The sequence below is a fragment of the Scophthalmus maximus genome, chromosome 20, assembly GCF_022379125.1.
Source record: "Scophthalmus maximus strain ysfricsl-2021 chromosome 20, ASM2237912v1, whole genome shotgun sequence".
Classification (NCBI taxonomy): Eukaryota; Metazoa; Chordata; class Actinopteri; order Pleuronectiformes; family Scophthalmidae; genus Scophthalmus; species Scophthalmus maximus.
This window is the reverse complement of record NC_061534.1, coordinates 2,823,914-2,844,302: the sequence shown is the minus strand read 5'-3', so window position 1 is coordinate 2,844,302 and position 20,389 is coordinate 2,823,914. Positions and strand designations below refer to the sequence as shown.

Sequence of the window (20,389 nt, the reverse complement as noted above, 5' to 3'; positions counted from 1 at the left end):
GGACACCGGTGCGGATCATTGTGAATTGGATTCTGACAAAACACACGACCAGCTGTTGATGGATGAAAAGGGTCCAGTTCAATCTTCTTCAGCGGTCTGTCCTCTCTCTCTCTCTCGCCCTCCTTCTCTCGCATCACTTTTTCCACTTGTCTGTTCAATCCATTGCCACAATCCGTTTAATACCGAAGCATCTCAAGCAGAAAACAATCCCCGAGATGAAATAATCATCCCCCCATCAACATGGAATCAATTATCCGTCGGCGGCGGGTTTTAAGTCTTTGGACATGCCACCTTGTCATAATCTGTGCCGAATCAGCAGTTATCATGAGTGCGGCGGCGGCTTAGTCTGACCCTGGGAATATCAGAGGAGAATTAATGCCCCCTCATATTCCTGCCACCACCGTGAACCAATCAAAACAGAGCTTTGATGTGTGATATTCTGGTGGAAATATTACCGGGGGGGATTCACAAATTACGTGATGTTACCCTGAATTGTCCTTCAATCTGAAATCTCTTCCTAAGACCCTGCGGTCATCCTCTGCTCCCGGGGTAATTGTGTCTTTAGAGGCTCTCGGGGGGCAGAGATCAGCCTTTACCCTTTACGATTATGATTTAAAAAGGGAGGGAAAAGATGTGGAAAGTATGCCTTTTGATGAATATCGACCCGTAATGGAAGTTAAGTAATGTTGCGTAATACTTTGATTTACCAAAATCCAGTTACATAAGCAGAATAGAATCTTCATAACTGACGGTAAAGCTTCTTCGAGTATCTTCAAAAGCAGTTAAGACTAAAAACAAGTATTTTTGTCTTTGAAACTTCGAGACAATACATTTCTGTTAATATGAATGAAATATGTCTATATATCTATGTTTATCTGTAGACGTTGATGGTGGTTGATGTCACAAACATGTATTTGAGTGAGAGTAAAAAAACATCACTAACGGATCTCCACTGTTTGTATTCTGCAGGTGGGGTTCAGGTTTTCCTGAACCCCACCTGCAGAATGACTGACAGAGAGAGAGAGAGAGAGAGAGCGAGAGAGAGAATCAGAGGCCAGAGAGCGAGAGCGATGGCAATTTGTTAAAATGGCTGCAAAAAATAGTTGGAAATGGTGAAAGAAAGTGGTAAAGTCTCGGTACAAAAGGCTCTGCCCTCATTCTTTATTTGATTTTTCTTTGATCGTTTTCCACAATTCCAGTTTAAATTGATTCCTGTCCTCCTGAGGGAAGTCAAAGGTTTTTTAACTTTGACAGAGTCATTTAAAAAAAGGATTTGGGCCGGTGTCAGATTTACTTGAGTGACAGAATTGTGCATTGGAAGGAAACACCGGTGCCAGGAGTATTTCCCTCCCACATATTTTAAGGAACAAAAACATTTCAGTATATCAATACATTTGACCAACATCAGCTTAGCAAAAAGTCAAAGCTCACTCTATTGGATAAACTATGTCAAACTATTTCTATATCACCCAAAGAACCTTTTTCATGATCTTGTTCTTTAATCATCATCGACGCATATGGAACAACATATACACCGATACCGATATATCCGTGATACACCAATGGGCCGATATGTTGGAGGGGCTCTAATGGATTTAACCTAAGAAGATCGTTATATTTGGTATCTATAAAGAATAACCTTTAGCTTCAAAATCGATATTGATACAGATTCTCACAAAAGGGTGGCGGACGCTCTCTCTCTCTCGTTCAATTATTCAAACTCAGGAAACCTCGTCTGGCGCGGCTGCCGGTCACGTACAGTACAGGTGCGCGTACCTCGCTGCATCCAGTCCACGTTCAACATCCCATTATGTGAGCAAACTTGTACTCACACATTCAACACCTTATCAAATAATTACATGCGTTGCTTGAAATGCTTTTCTTTATTATTCCCCAGGTTTTTGCGCTTCTTTCAAGGTGTTGAATGAGTGGCAGACTGCAAATGGTACCGGTGTGTGTGTGTGTGTGTGTGTGTGTGTTTGTGTGTGTGTGTGTAAAAGCAGGCGGTAGGTAAGGCAGCGCCGCAGTATCAGATGACCAGCAGGGATCCTCTCCGGTTGTCTCCGAGCATAAAAGAGACATCTGGGGCTGGCGAGCGGCCCCCACACACACACTCTGTGTGAGTGGTGAAGGAAATAATGTAATCTGACAGACGCACAAAAAGAGGATTTAGGGTTCTGCTGGTGGTCGCTAGTCCCAATACGTTGGCGATTAAATCTAGGCAATTTACAAAGATCTTCACTTCACCCTGAGTGAATCACACAACCCTGTCAGTCTCCTGCTCTGATCACTCAAGTCGTACCAGTACACAAGCTCTCCCAAGAAGTTGCTTTACTCGGGAGGAGATTATTTAAATCGTCCTCTCTGGTGCTTACGTAACCGTTTCCTCTCCTTCTTCTTCCTCCGTCCTGCAGTGGAGCAATCACTGAATGGCTGCTTGCATCAGGCGGTGAAGGAGTATTCGTCTGAATGTGCATGTCTCACTTTGGTGCGGTACATCTTGGAAACGACAAAGCTTCAGCCACAGGGAAACAAAAAGATTCCTACAATAACCATTATCTATGATCTAGTCATGCAATATAAAATGTTTGATTGATATTAAACTGTTCTGTATCTGGGATGTAGTCATGCAGGGGCTTTTCTCGCAGCAAGTTCCCCGCAACCGCTCTCAGAGAAATTACTAAACTCAAATGCTGAGGGACAAAGGGGAATAAAACCCACAGCGAGGGGCCATTCGTCAAATGAGCGCTGTCACTGCTCGAGTCGTCATTTAGCAAACGGATACTGGATAATTAGACGAGACACACATGAGATTTGTCTGAATCAGCTCGGGAGAGTGGCCTTGATCGATTGCATGTCGAGGAAAGTAGAGGAAACAGCTCGGTGAGGTGTAAAGAAAGAGTAAGCAGTGCTCGTTGGTCTATGTAAACATATCCATCCGTCAATGATCAATATCGCTCGTCCCCTTTGGGGAAATCGCAGAGCCTGTGGGAGGAAGGCGGAGCACCACGCAGATACAGGAACACTCCACACAGAAAGTCTGGTTCCCACCCAGAACCTGCTTGGTGTGAGGTGACAGCTCATTGTAAGCATATAGATAATAATAACCGAGTACATCTTCTTCATCTTTAGATCTATTTTAACCTTTGTGTGTCTATGATGTGTGAAAAACTAAACTTCGCTGAGTGGAAATAAAAATAATAATAATAATAAAAATAATGGCACATTTTATTTAAGTGGGATTGTCACCAAAAATTTTTAAAAATAAATCAGACTACAGTAAGTGAGTAAGGCCAAGGTCATTTCATTTTGCATTCAAATAAGCACTTTTCGTAAACGGGGATAGACATTTGTGTTTCAGGAATTGCCTGATGCACTTCCAAACAACTCGACAACTCTTCTTTCTGAGGCGGACAATAATCTCCACTGAGCTTGAGAGTGTGTGAGCGTGTTTGTGTGTGTGTGACTGCAGTAGCCACCCACACACACACCTCTCCCTGTGCCCAGAGTTCATAATTATACCTGTCAAGGAGGGACGGACAAAACCAAAATAACAATGAACCCTGGGAATCCTCATTGATATTCACAGCGGACCTCCTGCAGTCTTCACGACTCCCACGACGGCTGAGCGGAGCCTCAGAGAAAAATATCCAACGAGCTCGATTCAACCTGAATCCCTCCTGAGGTCAGGAGGACCAGCTCTAACGCTCGTGGTACCAGCTCTGATCAAAGTTGTGTCTGCACTGAAAAACTCAAGCGTGTGGAGGGCATCACCTCTGACACAGCTCCATCAATTATGAACCACTGACACACCTGCACTCAAAAGGATTTACTTCTCTGAACACAAGTCCGCACTCTTAGACATTTTTGGTTTCCATTGTTTCATCACGAGTACAAATTCAATAACTCTTAGATCTGTTTTTTTTAATTGATCATCTCACAAACAACCACAGAGTCTAGCATGTATAATAAGGGATCGGGATGAAGCCCGATCTGGACATTTTGTTTTGACGAATCAGAAACAACTTTATACTGTAAATCCTTTTTTTTCCAATCTTTGTCGTTTGATCTGGATCCTCTGACAGTAACCAACATTTAAATTACATTACCAGTTTAAAAAGTAGATATTTGAAGATGTATGCTGACATTATTATTACAATACATTATCAGATCTAGCGCTGGCAGTTTCATTAAGGTCTTGTGAAATAATCAGGACATCCTGATTTACAAAATATGTTTTTCCCAAGATGTCAGGTGCCAAACTGATGTCTGTCACACTCGTAGGGACTAATAGAATAAGTCGTTTCCTGCCGACAGACAGAAGTGCACCAGAGAACGAAGGAATCCTGCTCATTGACCGAATATTAACGGGCGCTTCCGGTGATTTAGTGCCGCGCAGATCGGGCTGATTGATTGGGGACACCTTCGCCGTGAACTCAAGCATTTCCAGCGGCTCCATCGCAACCCAATTAGCCTGTTGCAATGGAGTCATTTTGGCAAGCGAGTCACTGGAATGGACCCCAGGTGGGACAACCAGAGGAGACTGAAAATGTGACGGACGGAATGATGAGAGATTTGACACCAGAGGAGGAGGAGGAGGCGACTGGGTGGAAGAGATATTCCCGATTTAGAGCCAGGAACAGCTCGAGGGGATGAAACAGCATGTGTGCGTTCATGTGCAGTTGTGAACTAGCATTAAATATTATTTTTAAATAAAGTTGGAGGAGGTACAGAGAGGCAGGATGATACAAAACTCAAACAACAAATGTGAAAGATGCAAATGAAATCATCTCCTGTCCTTAGTGAGACATCACAACTCCCTTCATCATGTCCCACCTCGTCACCATCGAGCCTCGGAGGCCGGTAAACATCTCATTATTCATTAGTGCAGCGTGGAACAACGCAAAGCCGCTGACGAGCCTCGGCTCGGCCCCCCGCCCACTTCATTAAAGCAATTTATAAATATTTCACGTGATAATCACAGAGAGGAGTAGAACTGAGGAGCTACACACAAAAACCTCGAGGTGTGTAAATGTTTGCTGGACGATTTGATTAAAATCAACACTGTGGTGAATACGTTTTTCCAATATCTATATTGATCACAACGAGGCCGACGGGACCAATAGTATCGCACGTGAATGATGAATCGCTGGATGTTTCATGCGGTGAACTGTTCCACTGCTACGCATTATAGACATACGTTGATTTTTCAATGTTCCATCAATCCATTATGTTTCTGCGTTTCTTTCGCCTCCATATTTTCTTGCCAACTCATTACACCGCAGCCAAAGTACGGAGCTGACGCTCGATCTCAATTTCAACACAACAATCTCTTCCACCCTCCCTCCTGATGAAAAGCTCCAGAGACTCGAACTCATCCACTTTAAGTAGCTCACTCTCTTTATCTATTTTTATTTTGCAGGGCAGGTTTTCTAGAATTCTGTGTGAGTGTGTCACTTCTAAGACTGTCCAACATGTTTCTTTTAAAACAAGAGCTGGGGGAGTTTGTCTTCTTTTCAAGACGTCTGGTCCATCTGGTATAGCTGATGGAAAAGGGAGAGGGGAAAAAGGGAAACGTATCGCACCACGGGACTGGATCCGTAAGGGGTTGATGGAATTTTTTTCCTCCCGTCCTTGAGGCAGAGAGAGTTTAAGCTAATGCCAAAAAATTTAAGAAGAATATGAAAAAGTGCTGATCCTCCAAAACGTCAGCCATGACTTGTTTCATAAACCAACTGGAATCTGGCCAGTACAAGCGGGTGGGGCCTGTTAGGTGCAAAGTGTCTTGCTCAAGGGCAACGCAAGGGTAGTTCCTCAAGTGGCACCCGCGAGTCCGCACTTTATTTAATCAGTTTTCCAGCTGGTCCAACACTTCAATCTGCTCCTCTCCGTTACAGACAGCTGTTGCCCCAATATAAAATTCTGCGTTTTAATAGCCCCAGTTTATTATAGAATATGTTATATTAACGAAATAACGCTTGTTTTTGATATTGCACCACCAACAACACTGTTCATTTATTCCAGATGGAAAACCAAACAGAACTTTAACTAATAACTAAAACAAAACTCATTTATGTAGGACTACATCTCCATTATGTACAAATTAGAGCCCGACCGACATGGATTTTTGTGGGCCGATGCCAATATCGATATTTGGGAGGACAAGATTCCCGATACATTGGCCGATATATATTTTTTAAATCTGTCAACGATTTCTAAAATGTTATCAAACCTTCATGACAAAGACATGTAATTGAGGTTTGCTATTTTAGTTTAACCATGAACTGAATCATAAATAACTATATATTGAAAATACAATTACAACAAAATACATAGAACTTATAACAAACACTTATCACACATAAAATGTAACTATATATGCACATTTAAAGGCTCAAATCAGTTGGCCAATAATATCGGTCAGGCTCCTAAAATACCGATGAGGTTGCATAACCCCACAAATCTTTCTTTCTGCAGCTCATTCAAAACACTGCAATGAGATTCATTCCCTATAGGACACGAGGTGACGTCTTCTAGCAGCGACTGCAGTCAGTCAGAGGGAGCACTTGTACGCATAAATTATTTCTATGGGTGCACACATTCACCGAAATGAGCCTTGTGTGATATAAACAGTCATTTAAAACCCTGCGTAAGTGTTTATGTAAAAACCACAGAGCTTCCAGAGACTGGAAAATAAAATGGAACCGGGACAGAAAGAGGCCAATAAACGAGCCGGTTACATTTAGTAAAGTATTGTCTTTTGCGGTGGTGTAGTCGAACCTCCGAGGGGGAAGCTTTAGGCAACAATCAGCCTCCCGAAGAAACCTAATAGGAGACTCCGTCGAATGTTCTGCTCATTCTTATTAGATATACGTCAACGCCAGAGTATAAACAGGAGCCCGGAGGTCAGGCCTAAAGGTGCTGGACCTCATTTATCCCTCGCTGCTCAACTGCTGTGCTTATTAATAAGCTACAGCGGCAACGCTCCCAGATGTGATGCATCTCAGGAAGCAGTTCGCCAGTGAAAAAGCCAAGAGTCCCCAAAACGCTCGATCCATCCATCCAACCCAACCCAATTTTCCAGCACCTGTTTTTTGGAAAAAGGATATTTTTGAGGAAATAGACGACTCACACTTTCTGCCCGTCAGGCTCTTGTAGCTGTCAGACTGATTTCCCCCCGACTGTTGCCATTGTTCGGCAGCCGAGCCGTTCTTCAGCAACTTCAAAAGAAAATGATTCGGTCCCTCGTCCATTTCTGCACTGAAGACGTCAGAGGAAGATGTGGAAGCCAAAGAAGGTGACGCTGACAGTAGCACAGCCCCAGACATTGCTGCAGATAAGAGCAGTAAGACGGAACGGGAGGGAGCGAGCTCTGGGAAACTTTGAAAGAGGACTTCTCTCCACAAGATGTGACGCTATTCGAACGGGAGTGAGGAAAGAGATAAGTGAACGAATGAAATGAGAATTTTCAACATCAGAGGATTATGGGAGCTGCCTGCACTTTGGATCGAACGCGGTTGTCTTCTGTTCGTAGTTCAGCGGATTGATGACACCAAACAAGACACAATTACAGAACCATCTCCAAGCTACGAATCAATTACTATCTGTCCTTTTTCCAGTTTAATGAGATTCCTATCTGCCTCCCACCATCTAATCCACACACCGACCATTAGCAGATCTGCTCCAGGCCACTCGGCTCCCATTTCCTCCGTGGCCAAGACTTTGCACGTCAGTGCCTGATGGCAGAAGTGCAGGTCGGGGATTCTAGAGTCATGGTTTTTTTTACGACTGCAACAAGATTATTTTCATTATGGATTCTTTTCTCTTAGAGTTGTCTGGTCCATAAAATGTCGATAGTGTTTCCCAAACCCCAAGATGTTGTTTTATTTTGTCCACAAATAAAAGATATTCAGTCTACGGTCACAGAGGAGCAACGAACGCCGAAAATATTCACATTTAAGATGGTGAAATCAGAGAGTTTTGACTTTTCTTTTCATTACAAAACGACTTAAACCTTATCAAAACAGTTGGCGATTAATTTAGCAGTCGATTGTTGCAGCTCTACTATGTGGTCATTGTACCAACCGTCCCAAAAGACAGCCAAATTTTGTATTTCTTAAAACCACCGATGGACCAAGAAGGTCACTCCACCTTGTCCTCCGTCTCTGAGGCTCCACTCCGCCGTGCAGCCTTCGTCTCTCACACTCCCCCAGAGTTGGAACCAATCAGATGAAACAGTCCGATAGACAGAGCGGCCTCTGGCTGACGGCAGGGTACAGTACGACTGCTCGTCATGTTCATGTTCGGGGGCTCTGGCTCCCAGAACAACACCAAGATGTATGTCCGTCTCCCACTACCCCGTCACGTCTACTGACTGTCCGGCGTGTCACAGAGACGATGACTAAAGAAGCGCTCTGAACGCTGACTGGGTATAAGCTAACCTTGGCACTGCCTCCGGGGATCCAGGGGCCAGTGGCAGACTATTAGGGAACGAGGAGAATCAGGAGACGGAGTGAAATGCAGCTGTGAGCCCCTCGACTCATCCCCCCGGAGCCAAACAACAATCTGCCGCCTTTGGAGAGCAAACGCTGAATTCATCAGGAAACACTGGTTTGCTGCGTGAGTGGAGCAGATTGAGTCTACAGGCAGAGGAACACACGCAGTGTGAATGAGTAACGTGCTGGACACAAAAAATGTTTCAAAGACTTGGTTGTGTGGTAAACATCAGTGGGTGTGTGTGTGTGTGTGTGTGTGTGTGTGTGTGTGTGTGTGTGTGTGTGTGTGTGTGTGGTGAACATCAGTGACTTTCAGGGGAAAACTGCTGACAGACTCGAAAGGATCCGATCGAGTTGTGTGCTACAACTGCATTCATCCTTTTTTTGGGCAATTTCAGCTACAAAATGTTCATTCTGCCAACGTCTTTGATAAAAAAAACATTACTCACCGAGCAGAATCCAATATTCACTCTCCTCTTAGGTGTATTTCGACTCCTGAGAAAAGTATCTGGTCTCTTTAGCTGATAGATCTTCCACTCATGTAGTGTACAGTGGTTGGGGTTTTATTTCCCCAGAGCTACTTGGATGAAACCAGGTAACGGAGAGAAGGGCTGGACTCAGAATCATACGCAGTTTCCAGACATGAACTCTGGGAAATTGGGTCTGGACATGTTTCCCCGAGTTTGACGTTCACATATGACGAACGGCAGCGGGAGATTGTCCCGACCCGAGTCAGGCGCGTTCACAACAGCGGGAACATTTCCAGAACATCCAGGCCTGAGTAGAGCGCCTCCCACTCGGACGTCGGGAACCATTTTTGGCGTTTTTCCTTCTGGGCTCACGCAAACCCTTTCTGGATATTCTACTCGGGGTGGGGTTGGCTGGAAAATGCGCGGGAAAAGGCTACAGCAACATCTTTTGGACAATTTTGGGAAAGTTCATTGGAAATGTCCGGACTTCAGAGCAGAGAAACTTCCATGAAACAAATAAAAAGCTTTGGCGTTACGTGATCATTTCTCTCATTTAACTTATTAAAAAAAAATGTTTAACTGAGATTAGTGGAGCTTTGAAAGTTGGAGACTCCGAGGGAGCAGGTTTCAGTTTGAGGTGAGGAGCTGGGATCAGATGGGACTGTGCTGTCACAGCTGGATTCATCAGCAGAGTCCAGACAGCGGCTTATTCAGAGAGGTGACGTCTCATCTGTCAGATGAGCCTGAAGCTCGGAGTCAGTGAGCCGGTTTCACACTTGGATGGAAAAAATAATGTTCTTTTTTTTTTTAAATGACTGTAAATTCCAACAGCAAAGTATAGATTGTGCCATGTAAAAAACTATAATGAAGAAAAATTATGGCAGAGATGAAATGTATTCAAAAAGTACAATTTCTATAATTTTTCTGTAAAAAGAAGTTCATGTTTATTCACTGTGTTTTAGGGTTTGACGTCTACGGAAAGGGAATTACTGATTGTGTTTTTCCAAACACAAAGTGCTTTTAAAATCAATCAATACTTCAATAATCTCCCCGACGTGGGAAAAACAGGGTTGTATAACATCGTGAACTATTCAAACCTTCATTGTGATGGTATCAGATAGAAATATAGAAGACTTAATTTGATATCTGCAACAGAACATAAAACAAACCCACACTCTGTAGGTTCTGTCGGAGAGACCACACATGAGTTTATAATGGCGGCTTCATTAATCGGCCTGGCAGAGTTTTAAATTGGTTAAGAGATTACATTTTCTAAAAGCCAGTAATAACATTTAGGCCAAAACCTGGAAGGCATAAAAATAGCTGAACTCATGCATTAATGACCTCCTGCGGGACTTTATCTCAGAAAAGGCTTGTCTCCAGTTGGCAGACCGCCCGTCCCCCGTCAGCCTAATAACAGCAGAGGGCCACGTGGCCCCTGATAGCAGTGTAACTCGTTCACATATAGTTATAGACATATACGGATTTATCATGGAAGGCAAAACAACCAGGAAACTGGATTTCCAAAAGTGGGAACGAATAAAAAGGAGGGAATATAATATTACAGAGACATTTCTGTGAAAGGATTCGCTCCAATCATACAGTGGCAGGGATCGATTGACTTTTCTCTCCGCAGATAAGACAACTTTAAAAATGTGGAGTAAAAATTGATTGGCAAAGATGTGGATGGCTTATTCCCTCATCAGTATTCCAGCCGACGGCCGCAGTTTGACGACGACGAGGCGCATTAATGTTCTGCTGCCTGGTTGAGACGAGTCAGGCTGAGGAGCAGATGTAGAAGAAACCGCCAAGACAAAACGAGAACACAGAGTCTAGAAAAAACAAAAAGGTAAGTGAGCTAACACGGTAACAGGACTTTGTCATGAAGAGGGGACCAACTGGGCAAAAAGAGCAGAACAGATTCGTAGATGATCCAAGTAGGAACACGTTCTCAGGCCTATAGAGGGGGTAGTTTGGATTTACTGAAGGTAGGAGATCGCCTTATTAGCCGAACTCTGCATGAAGTGAATTGCAGACGTCCACACAGGAAGAGGATAAAATCTTTTCCCAAGATCAGAGAAGGTTAGAAAGGATTTAATAATTGAACTATAATCCACGTCAGCGGGAACGAACCACCGACCTTTCAACTACAATGACTGATATTCACAACAGGAAGCTCATAGATATCTGCCAACTTTGATGATTAGTTTCACTTCCTTATTTAAACTGATAAATATGTCTTCTCCTGATGTAAATGCCCGGGTAGAGGATTAGTCACAGTGCAGATCCATATTTCGTCTCATATATCAAAGTTTCAGTGAGGTTATTCAAGAGAGAACTTTTTTTCCAGCTCCTTAACAGTTGACTTAATTGACCTTATTAAAGAACTATGAAACCCTGGGATATATATGTGTGTGTGTTTGTGTGTGTGTGTGTGTGTGTGTATATATATAGCCGACAGCATCGGTCAGGTGGGGAAGAAATCACTAAGATTAATTTTCAGCTCACATTCACTTCCCGGACCTTGTCGAGGCCCCTCCGTCCAAATCAATCTCCACTGTACACAAATCAGACATGCTCCTTTTTTATCACCTCATCTGCTAATGGGCTTCATTTACACTCACCGGCAGTAACACTGGTGCAGAGGGGCTGAAGAGTACAGTTCCAGGGCTTGATTCCATAAGTTTATAGCCCTGTCACACACACACACACACACACACCCAGCTCCATGGTTACCAGCTGCCTGGTAGGTGTCCAGTTACCTGCACGCTGGTCAAAAGGAGGCAGCCAACAGCATTGATCCCCTTCACATATTGTAGCTTGTTAGCTCAATTTTTCCGACAGGGATGCCAAATATTATTAATAATATGAGGCAGCAACTTATTATACACAAGAGGAGCCAAACAGACACACACACACACACACACACACAGACACACACAAACACACACAGAGACACACACAGAGACACACACACAGACACACACACACACACACAGACACACACAGACACACAAACACACAGACACACAAACACACAGACACACACACACACACACACAGACACACACACACACACACACAAAGACACACGCACATGCACGCACACACACACTCACACAGACAGACAGAGACACATACACACACACAGTCAGTCACACACACACACACACACACACACACACAGTGAGAACAACACACACACACACACATAGACATACACACACACACACACACAGTGAGAAACACACACACACACACACACACACACACACACACACACTCCCCTTGACTTTGCCATCCGTGCCAGCCCACTGAGTTTTAAAAGAAAAAGAAACTTCTTACCTTCACTGCGTCCGCGTGCGTGACTTTGTCGAAGACTTTGTCGTTGACTTTCATGATCTGGTCGCCGATGCGCAGCCCCTGCGCCTCCGCCAGGCTGCCGGGCTCCACCAGCGACACGTAGATGCCGACCCCGTGCTCCGAGCCGCCGCGGATGCTGAAGCCGAGGCCCTCGTTGCTCTTGTGCCGCTTCATGGCGACGTGGCGCAGCTCGCCCGGCGGCTCGTGGATGAAGTTCCGGCCGAGCAGCGGCACCAGCGGCGCCGTCCCGTCGCTGCTGGTGCTGAAGCTGTCCGGCGAGCCGCGCAGCGCCACCTGGAACTCGGCCGGGTTGCTGGGCGACGAGCGCCCCGGAGGAGGAGGATGAGGATGGGGAGGGGGAGTCGGGGTCGGGCTGGCGCCGGGGAAGTCGCCCGGCGGCGGGGTCCCGGCGCTGCTGCTGCCGTTGCTCGCGACCGCGTCCGACTTCAGGTAGAGGCCCTCCGACGTGTACTGCTCGAAGAGCAGCTGGTCCGAGCGCGGGATGACGAGCCGCAGCAGGGGCAGGAGTTGCCGCTTGCCGGGCGCGTTGAGGATGACGTTGAGCGTCTGCACCAGGTCGTACACGTTGCGCTTGGAGTGGTACACGTTGAGGCAGTGGATGAACTGCTCGCGCTCCACGTCGTCGAGCAGCAGGTTGAGCGCGTTGTGCAGCTTGCGCACGTTGGCCGACAGTGTCCGCGCGCTGGACGCCACCGAGTTGGCCGAGGAGCTGAGCGACATGCGCTCCAGGTCGGTGCTGCTCATGCTGCTGCTGCTGCTGCTGCTGCTGCTGCTGCTGGTGGTGCCACCGGCGGGGTGCGGGGTTAGAGAGCGGACATTATCCTGCGGGGCTCGGGTTCACATCACCGGCGGCGCTCCTCGGCATCTCACGACCGCTGGAGGACGCGCACTCCGCCCGTATCCATGCTGCTCCGCTGGTTATCTCCGGGGGGGGGGGGGGACTTGCAACCGGACAATTGAGTCCCAACTATAATCCAAAATTTCCACCGGCGACACAAATCAATTAGCAACTTACCATTAATGTGGAATATCAGCGGCCCCTGATTGGATTCTGCAAACTCCACATTTACGCACGCTGTGCGTCAAAGCTGCGCGGAGGAGCGTCGTCGTCGTCGTCCCGCTCCGCCGGAGCTTAGCGACGAGCAGCCGCAGGACGGAGCGGGGCCATGTGTCGTGAGCTGCGGGCTGACTCTCCCAGGAGGAGGTCGGGTGTCGGGTGTCCGCCGACAGCAGCTCCGCACACACGGGGGACTGGGACCTGTACTCGAACCTGCCTGTGTTGACAATTCAACATTAGAAGAAGAAGAAACTATTTCCTCGACGAAGAAAACGAAGAAGAAGAAAGAAAGAAGAGGTGAAAAGTTGTTTTCCTTCCCAGCGTCGCGAGGAGGAGTTCGTTTCAAATCCCTCTCCGGTCACGGTTTGTTTCTTTCTATAGTTCCAAACGACGTCAAGTTCATAGGAATAAAAATAAAAGGTTAAGTCCAGTTCGTCCTTGTTGTTGTTGTTGTTGTTGTTGTTGTTTTTCTTGTATTATCCGTCGTCTCCACTTCCCGCACGTCGGTTACCACGGAGACCGGGAGCAGACTGGCGACCGGCGGCTCGCTCACCTCGCAGCGTCCTCCGCCCGGAAGTGACGCGGCAGCAGGCGGCCAATCACACGCCTTGGACCGTGACCACTTGTTACTAAACATAGATTGGGAAGAGTAAAATATATAGATATATAAATATATATATCTATATATTTATATATAGATATATGGGGGGGAGAGAGACAGGGACATCTAGATGTATACAGAGATAGATATATAGATTATGTAAAAAAAAAAAAAAATTGAATTTGTATCCCCAACTTTTAAAGACACTGTTATGTCCCATATGAAGCTACTGCTGCATGTCCCATATCTAACAATGATCTGGAGTTATATACTAACGTATCCTGCTTAAATATGTTTCATGGAACTAGGCCTTTATTTACTTGATATTTGTCCTATTATTTTTCAATATCTATCACAATGTAGCCCAAGTTGATATTCCTCAGCTTTGTTTTACAAAATTGACTGTATTTCCTAGCTAGATATATAGGTAGATAGTTAGCTCAATATATAGGTAGATAGTTAGCTTGATATATAGGTAGATAGTTAGCTCAACATAGAGTTAGCTGGTTAGCATGATATATAGGTAAAAAGTTGGTTCAATATATAGTTAGCTAGTTAGCTTGATATATATACTGTATATAGATAGATAGATAGATATGTAGGTAGCTCAATATATAGCTAGCTAGCTAGATAGCTACATAGTTAGCTAGATAGCTAGTTAGACATAGACATATAGATAGATAGATAGATAGATAGATAGAGTAAAAGAGGTGCAGTATAAAAACAAAATCTGTTTAAGGAATTGAAAAAATGTATAGTCAATAGACCCTATTGACAGCGGATATTTTAATTTGACACCGTAGAGACTGGTGTTGCTGTTCACAAATGACAAAAATCATGCACGAACACAAGCTACAGTGATGAAATAAAAAAGATGATTATTCTCCTATGAGCAGTTTTCAAAAGGTCAAATATTCGTGTTAAAAAAAAAGAATGACACGTAAATCATGTGGAATTGACAGCCATCCAATAAAAGAGAAGAAGAAGAAAACTTGAAAGAGGTTGGGTAGCTTTTAATTGCTTTTTTTTTGGCCTTCTGCATCCCGACTTACTTACTGTCCTTGATTTACTCTTTTGTACCGAATCATTTAAATGCTGTTTTTTTATCTTTAAATCCCACATTGTACAAGTTGTATCACGTTAGTTTTGTACGTTTGTCCTTGATTTTTTTTCCTCCTTTTTTCTAGACATAATTGAATCTTTGCCAAAGGGAGGTGAACTAACTTGACTGTGTAATCAGTCACAAGTGCAAAAAAATGACAATATCAACTGCAAATGAAGCCCTGCGTTGACAAATGGCTCTGCACTTTGGCAGCGATTCAGAGCCGAGCCTTCCTTAAAATCTGCAGTCGCTAAAAGCCAAATATTCCCTTTGCATTATTAACCAGTAAGTGAAGCATTTGAAAAAGGCCTGACAGGTCTGCCTCCCAGAAAAAGAACCATTGTGTAAATTTTCATTTGAAAATGTGACCAAGTGTGTGCTGCCTGATAAAATTGCTGGTGTCAAAGTAATCACTGTGGTTTAAAAACAGGCCAATGGACTTGGGGAAATGGATCAATAGGACGGAGAATGCACTGATCATCAGAGGAGCAAATGAGGTTAGAGCAGAGTTGGCTGAAAGCGCAGATAAAGTCAGCACTTTGACTCGGCACGCTGAAAGTGACACAGCAGAACCGTCAGCAAAGCGGCAACCGGGATAATTCCGAGAGCATCTGAAAGCGCACGCGTCGGTGCAGAGGAGGAGGTTAATCAATTAATGATTCTTTTTTTTATGGGACTGTCATGAAAAAACAAGAATAAATGCTTGTTACAAGTAAACAGAACCCACAGCGACATCTTGAAATTGTTTTTTTTTGTCCAAATTACTGAAAGAAATTTAATCTAAGAGTTTGACATTTTTACTAGATACTAGATGGATACAGAATAAGTCAGGACTAACTAGCGCTTCGCTGTGTCACCACATTCCCTCTTCACATCGCCTCACATCCTCTGTCCTTAGTCCTAATCAAGGACTATTCAATATCATATAATTGTATTCAAGAAAATAAGTTTCCTTCCAAATTTTGTGGCGAGGAAGCAGGGAAGGCTTCTTCCTGTTTCAACATCACAGTAACCCATGCGTGCATAAAGCCAGTTTCATAAAGAAATGCTTTCCGAGGTTAGCGGTGCAGAAGTTGACTGGACCTGCACGGTGCCCTCTGACCCCTGACCTGGAGCCGCATATTAAATCTATGTCCAACAATCACACGTAGGCGGGTAACGAGTGCTTCTGTGGAGGAAAAGAATATGCAAAACAAGAAATCCATGGAAATGCTCACACTCGCAGGATCTTAATGAACTTCATAACTATTTTTGAAATCCCACTCGAGGCCTGACAGCGCAGAGAAGTTTGGTGTAATCTCTTAAGAAAGTGGAAGGTTTTTATAAACACTGCTAACTCAGATCTTAACGGGCTCCGACAGGAAGTTCGCTCAGGGAGGCTGCGGGCTCAGCGATGCTCAAACCAACGGCATCGCTGAAAAAGTGTTTCTGGCCAGGAAGACTGTCTCGTTGTCATGACAGGCTGCAGCCTACAATAACAGTAATGTTTAGAATTATGATTCTCAGAATGAAAGAATGACGGCAAACTCTGGGAAAGCAGTCATTTCAGGGTACGGGACAAAAAAATCAGTTTGGTCTTATTAATGGTTCTTTTATTAAGACTGATGTTTAATGACACAATAGCAACTAATGCAGCCTGCAGCCATTATGGGTTTTCTTTAATAGGCTGTTATCAGCCCCATTATAGTTTCGGCCAAATGTTTGTTGTATTACTTGCTTTTAAAAAAGGTCATTTCACCCAGAAAAGAAAAAGAATTCTTGTTTCGTGGTATGGAACCAGACAGATAGTGTTTGGTTCTCTTTGTTGAGGACTTGAGAATTTTCCCCCACTCAAAGCGACAATGAGTAAACTCAGAGACGTCAACAAAAAGCAACATATCTGTATTTATAAGACCTAATCCCCCTCCTTTCACCAAGATGAACGATTGCATTATGATGATAATCTGCTCTTACAGCCTTGTGTACATGGGACGGTGGAAACGCAATATATAACATAATCTTCATTTATGGGGCACTTTTCAAATTCAGAAAAGTCCTTATTCAAAACAAAAAGGACATTTGAATGAAATAGAATTGTTATAAAAGTTAAAAGACAGACAAATCAGAGAAAGGCTCTCATGGTAAAGGTATTTCGTAAAAAGAGAGAGTCAGCCGACCTGATCTCCTCTGGCAGATCATTCCAGACCCTCGGGGCCCGACTGCAAATACTGTCCCCTTTAATCAAAACCAGGAATCGTTGTAAGAAAAAGGATTTCGGAAATGTGCAATGCAGAGAAAACGCCGAGTCTGCTCAGCTCTGACATACCGCTGAATGGAAAGTGGTAGTAACAGCGACCATTCTGACAGACGAATAAAGAGAGGAGGAGGAATGAAAAGAACGGAAGTTGTTGCAGAACGTCCGCGGAGCAAATGATGATGGCGACTATCAACAGTTCTCAGTTTGAAGAGCGGAGCACTCTCAGCCGAGCGCCCCAGGGATGCAGTCGCAGGTACAAAGAGAGGGATGGATTCTCCCATGGTGTGTTGATGGAGAGATGATCAACTGCGCGCGTATGTGTGTGTGTGTGTGTGTGTGTGTGAGCGACAGGCACAATGAAAGGCAGCTGCACTGCGAACCTGTAGCTGCTCAGCGTGACCACCAGCTCAGCAGAGTCGTCAGTTTTCATCAAATGAGAGATAATTAAGATCTAAACAAGTGGGCGTTTGAAGAAAAAGAAAAAAAAGAACTGAATCCAGTCGTGTTTAAATCGTTCTCCGGCGAAAGGATTCACACAAATCTAGTCGGTGTTGGATTTCTGGGGCATTTCAGCGTCTTGGACGTAGAGTCAACGACTTTACTGACATGGTTCAGAGGGAGACAGACAAATCCACTGTAAACCACCAAAAATACGCAGAGGAAGGAAGTTAGAAGTCAGAGCTAAAAGCAGGTCGCATTGATTTACATGACGTGATTGATTGCACTTTCATTATTTCTCAGGGTGAGTTGAGGAACTTGATCACAGAGTCCAGAAGTGTTCGTGATCCCTGAAACCAAACGTGGTACATCCTGTGTCCGTACCTGAGGATCTGTTGCTAGGGGAACCGGCCCTGGTCCACCATCCCGTCCGTTCAGGTGGTGATGAGAGACGCGCGTGTCCCTCACCCGTGGGACACGCGCGTCCCCCGAGGGGGTTCCAGGGCACCAGGCGACACCCTCAGACGTGGAGTCGCAGCATCGTCGAGTCACTGAGCTCATTGATCAACTGGAGAGTAAATCTCTGGCTGAAAGGAGGAGACTCGGCGTGACATTTAACTGATAAGGATTAAGTCATAATTACATCCTCCCTCTCACCGTTTAACGTTTCGATATATCTCATGCAAAACCTCGACAATGACTCGACTGTGAGAATAAAAGCACCGTTGATTCAAGTCGAGTCTAAAGGCCGGACTGAAGTTTTTCACTTCAAATGTGACACGACGGAAGTGGCCGAAATATATATCTACATTTTTTTCATCACAGGTGATACCTGGAGCAACGCTAGAAACGTCACAGTGACAAAACTATCATGCTAATGTTGAACAGTGCGACTCCTCTTTACTCACCATGTGCTTCTGGCCTCTTCAGAATACAACTTACACTATATTAGCTTTCCTCTGTACGCGTCATTTGATACAACTTAACTTGAACAGGTGTGTTCGACACTTCACAAGTAAATTAAGTGACCTTTAATTACGTGGCAGGTTTAATATTCAGTTCCTTTGTTCAGATCCACCATGCAGGAGAATTGTCTGGGGGCGGGCCGCCCGGCATTTCCTGACTTTTGAACACCTTGGTGATGTCATGGATGACGTCACTGGGACGTACCAAGGGAAGGGGGGTTTTCTTTCTTAATGGAAACTTTTGTTCTTGTTATAATCGGGCACAATTTCGAATGTTTGGCTTCATTCACGTTCGTAGAACCTATTTAAAAATGTCAATGTGCTTCTAAAGTTGTTGAAGACGGTTTGCAGATTTCCTGTGTAGAAAGAGAAGTGTGTGTAATAACCTGCTACGTTATGGTTGAGCTGGACGCCTTATATGAGCAGTTTGGTGAAACTCCAGAAGAAGGGATTTGTTTCTTGCTTCAATATCCCAGGAGAGAAAAAAATTGATGGGGATCGTGTTGAAGCACATTCACAGACGGGGGCGGACACCGTCCTTGGGATCAGATCAACACGCTTCTACTGTGTCCATCTCATTTGGTCGTGGATCGGACGGTGACCGGACTCAAATGCAGATTGGTGCAGGGAGGACGGGACGGTGCAGCAGAGAAGGTATTCGAATCAATTCCATCCCCCAGCAGCTCCCTCCATCTCGAATGAGGACGTGTCCTTGGGTAAGATAATGAACTCCCAAATTGCCCCGGTGCCGGTCGGCGTGTGAACGGGATGTATGAGGCGTACAGAAGCACGGCGCAGGCTATTTATAGAGGCACCTTGTGAATGTGACTGGTGGCGTGAAGCAGCTTTGAGTGGCTGTTAAGACAGGAAAAGAACTGTACGGACCTACAGTTAACCTACAGCCGCGCCGGCGCAAACTGGAAATCCCGCTCAGGACACAGGGACAGGACAGGAACACGAGGAAGAGGGGAGGCAGGGGTGCTGAGCAACGCACCAGGCCGGGCAGACGATGACAGCAACTGGAGTTTAAGGCCGAGACGGGAAGCAAAACATGAAAACAGACCCGCGGGGTAAGAGATTTCAAAATAAAACAGGAAGTCCAAAGAGTTCGGTCACTTTAGAAGTGCACATCAGACACGTGTGAGTCCAACAGTCCAAGGATGAAATTAAAAAACAGAAATATTGGAGGCGGGAGCATTCATTTAGTCTTTCTGCTCCGTACTCTGGAGAACATGCCTCTGCCCCGAACTTCACCTGGAAGGTAATTCAAAAGTTTTTGCGGATTATCAGCTTCTTGTCCGAGCACCCGATGCTCAATAAGTTTCTCTTTGGGTGTAAACCCACTTGTCTTCTCCTTACTTATCCTTTCCAAAAGTCGTTCCTTCCGTGGCTGTACATCTCCTGCGACCTGCCCAGACCTTCTGAGGTCTCTCCTCGATCAGCTCAAGCACCGACTTGGAAGAATCGTCCAGTTTGACCTTCAGCTGCTTCAAGTACGATCTTGAAATACGCTGATGTGAATGAGACATTCCTCTTTCAACTCTAGTGGTTTGATAAAAGAGAAGTAAGGTGTGTGTGTGTGTGTGTGTGTGTGTGTGTGTGTGTGTGTGTGTGGTGTGTGTGTGTGTGTGAACCTGCTCT

At 44.9% G+C, this 20,389-nt stretch overlaps 1 protein-coding gene across 4 annotated transcripts in view; it reads right to left on the bottom strand.

Annotated features, from left to right (window-relative positions):
• The window catches only part of whrna (whirlin a), a 90,349-nt gene extending 76,389 nt beyond the window's left edge, over positions 1 to 13,960 (bottom strand). For 2 of the 4 annotated variants that reach the window (XM_047329554.1, XM_047329556.1), the window contains exons 1-2: positions 12,311 to 13,958; positions 11,590 to 11,658 (exon numbers count right to left, since the gene is read on the bottom strand). In XM_047329554.1, coding sequence (XP_047185510.1) covers positions 11,590 to 11,658; positions 12,311 to 13,093 — 852 coding nt within the window. In that variant the 5' untranslated portion in view covers positions 13,094 to 13,958. Of the gene's footprint in view, positions 1 to 11,589; positions 11,659 to 12,310 lie in introns of all 4 variants that reach the window. The other 2 variants (XM_047329555.1, XM_035608695.2) reach the window with 2 other exon arrangements.
• Positions 13,961 to 20,389: the final 6,429 nt, after the last annotated feature.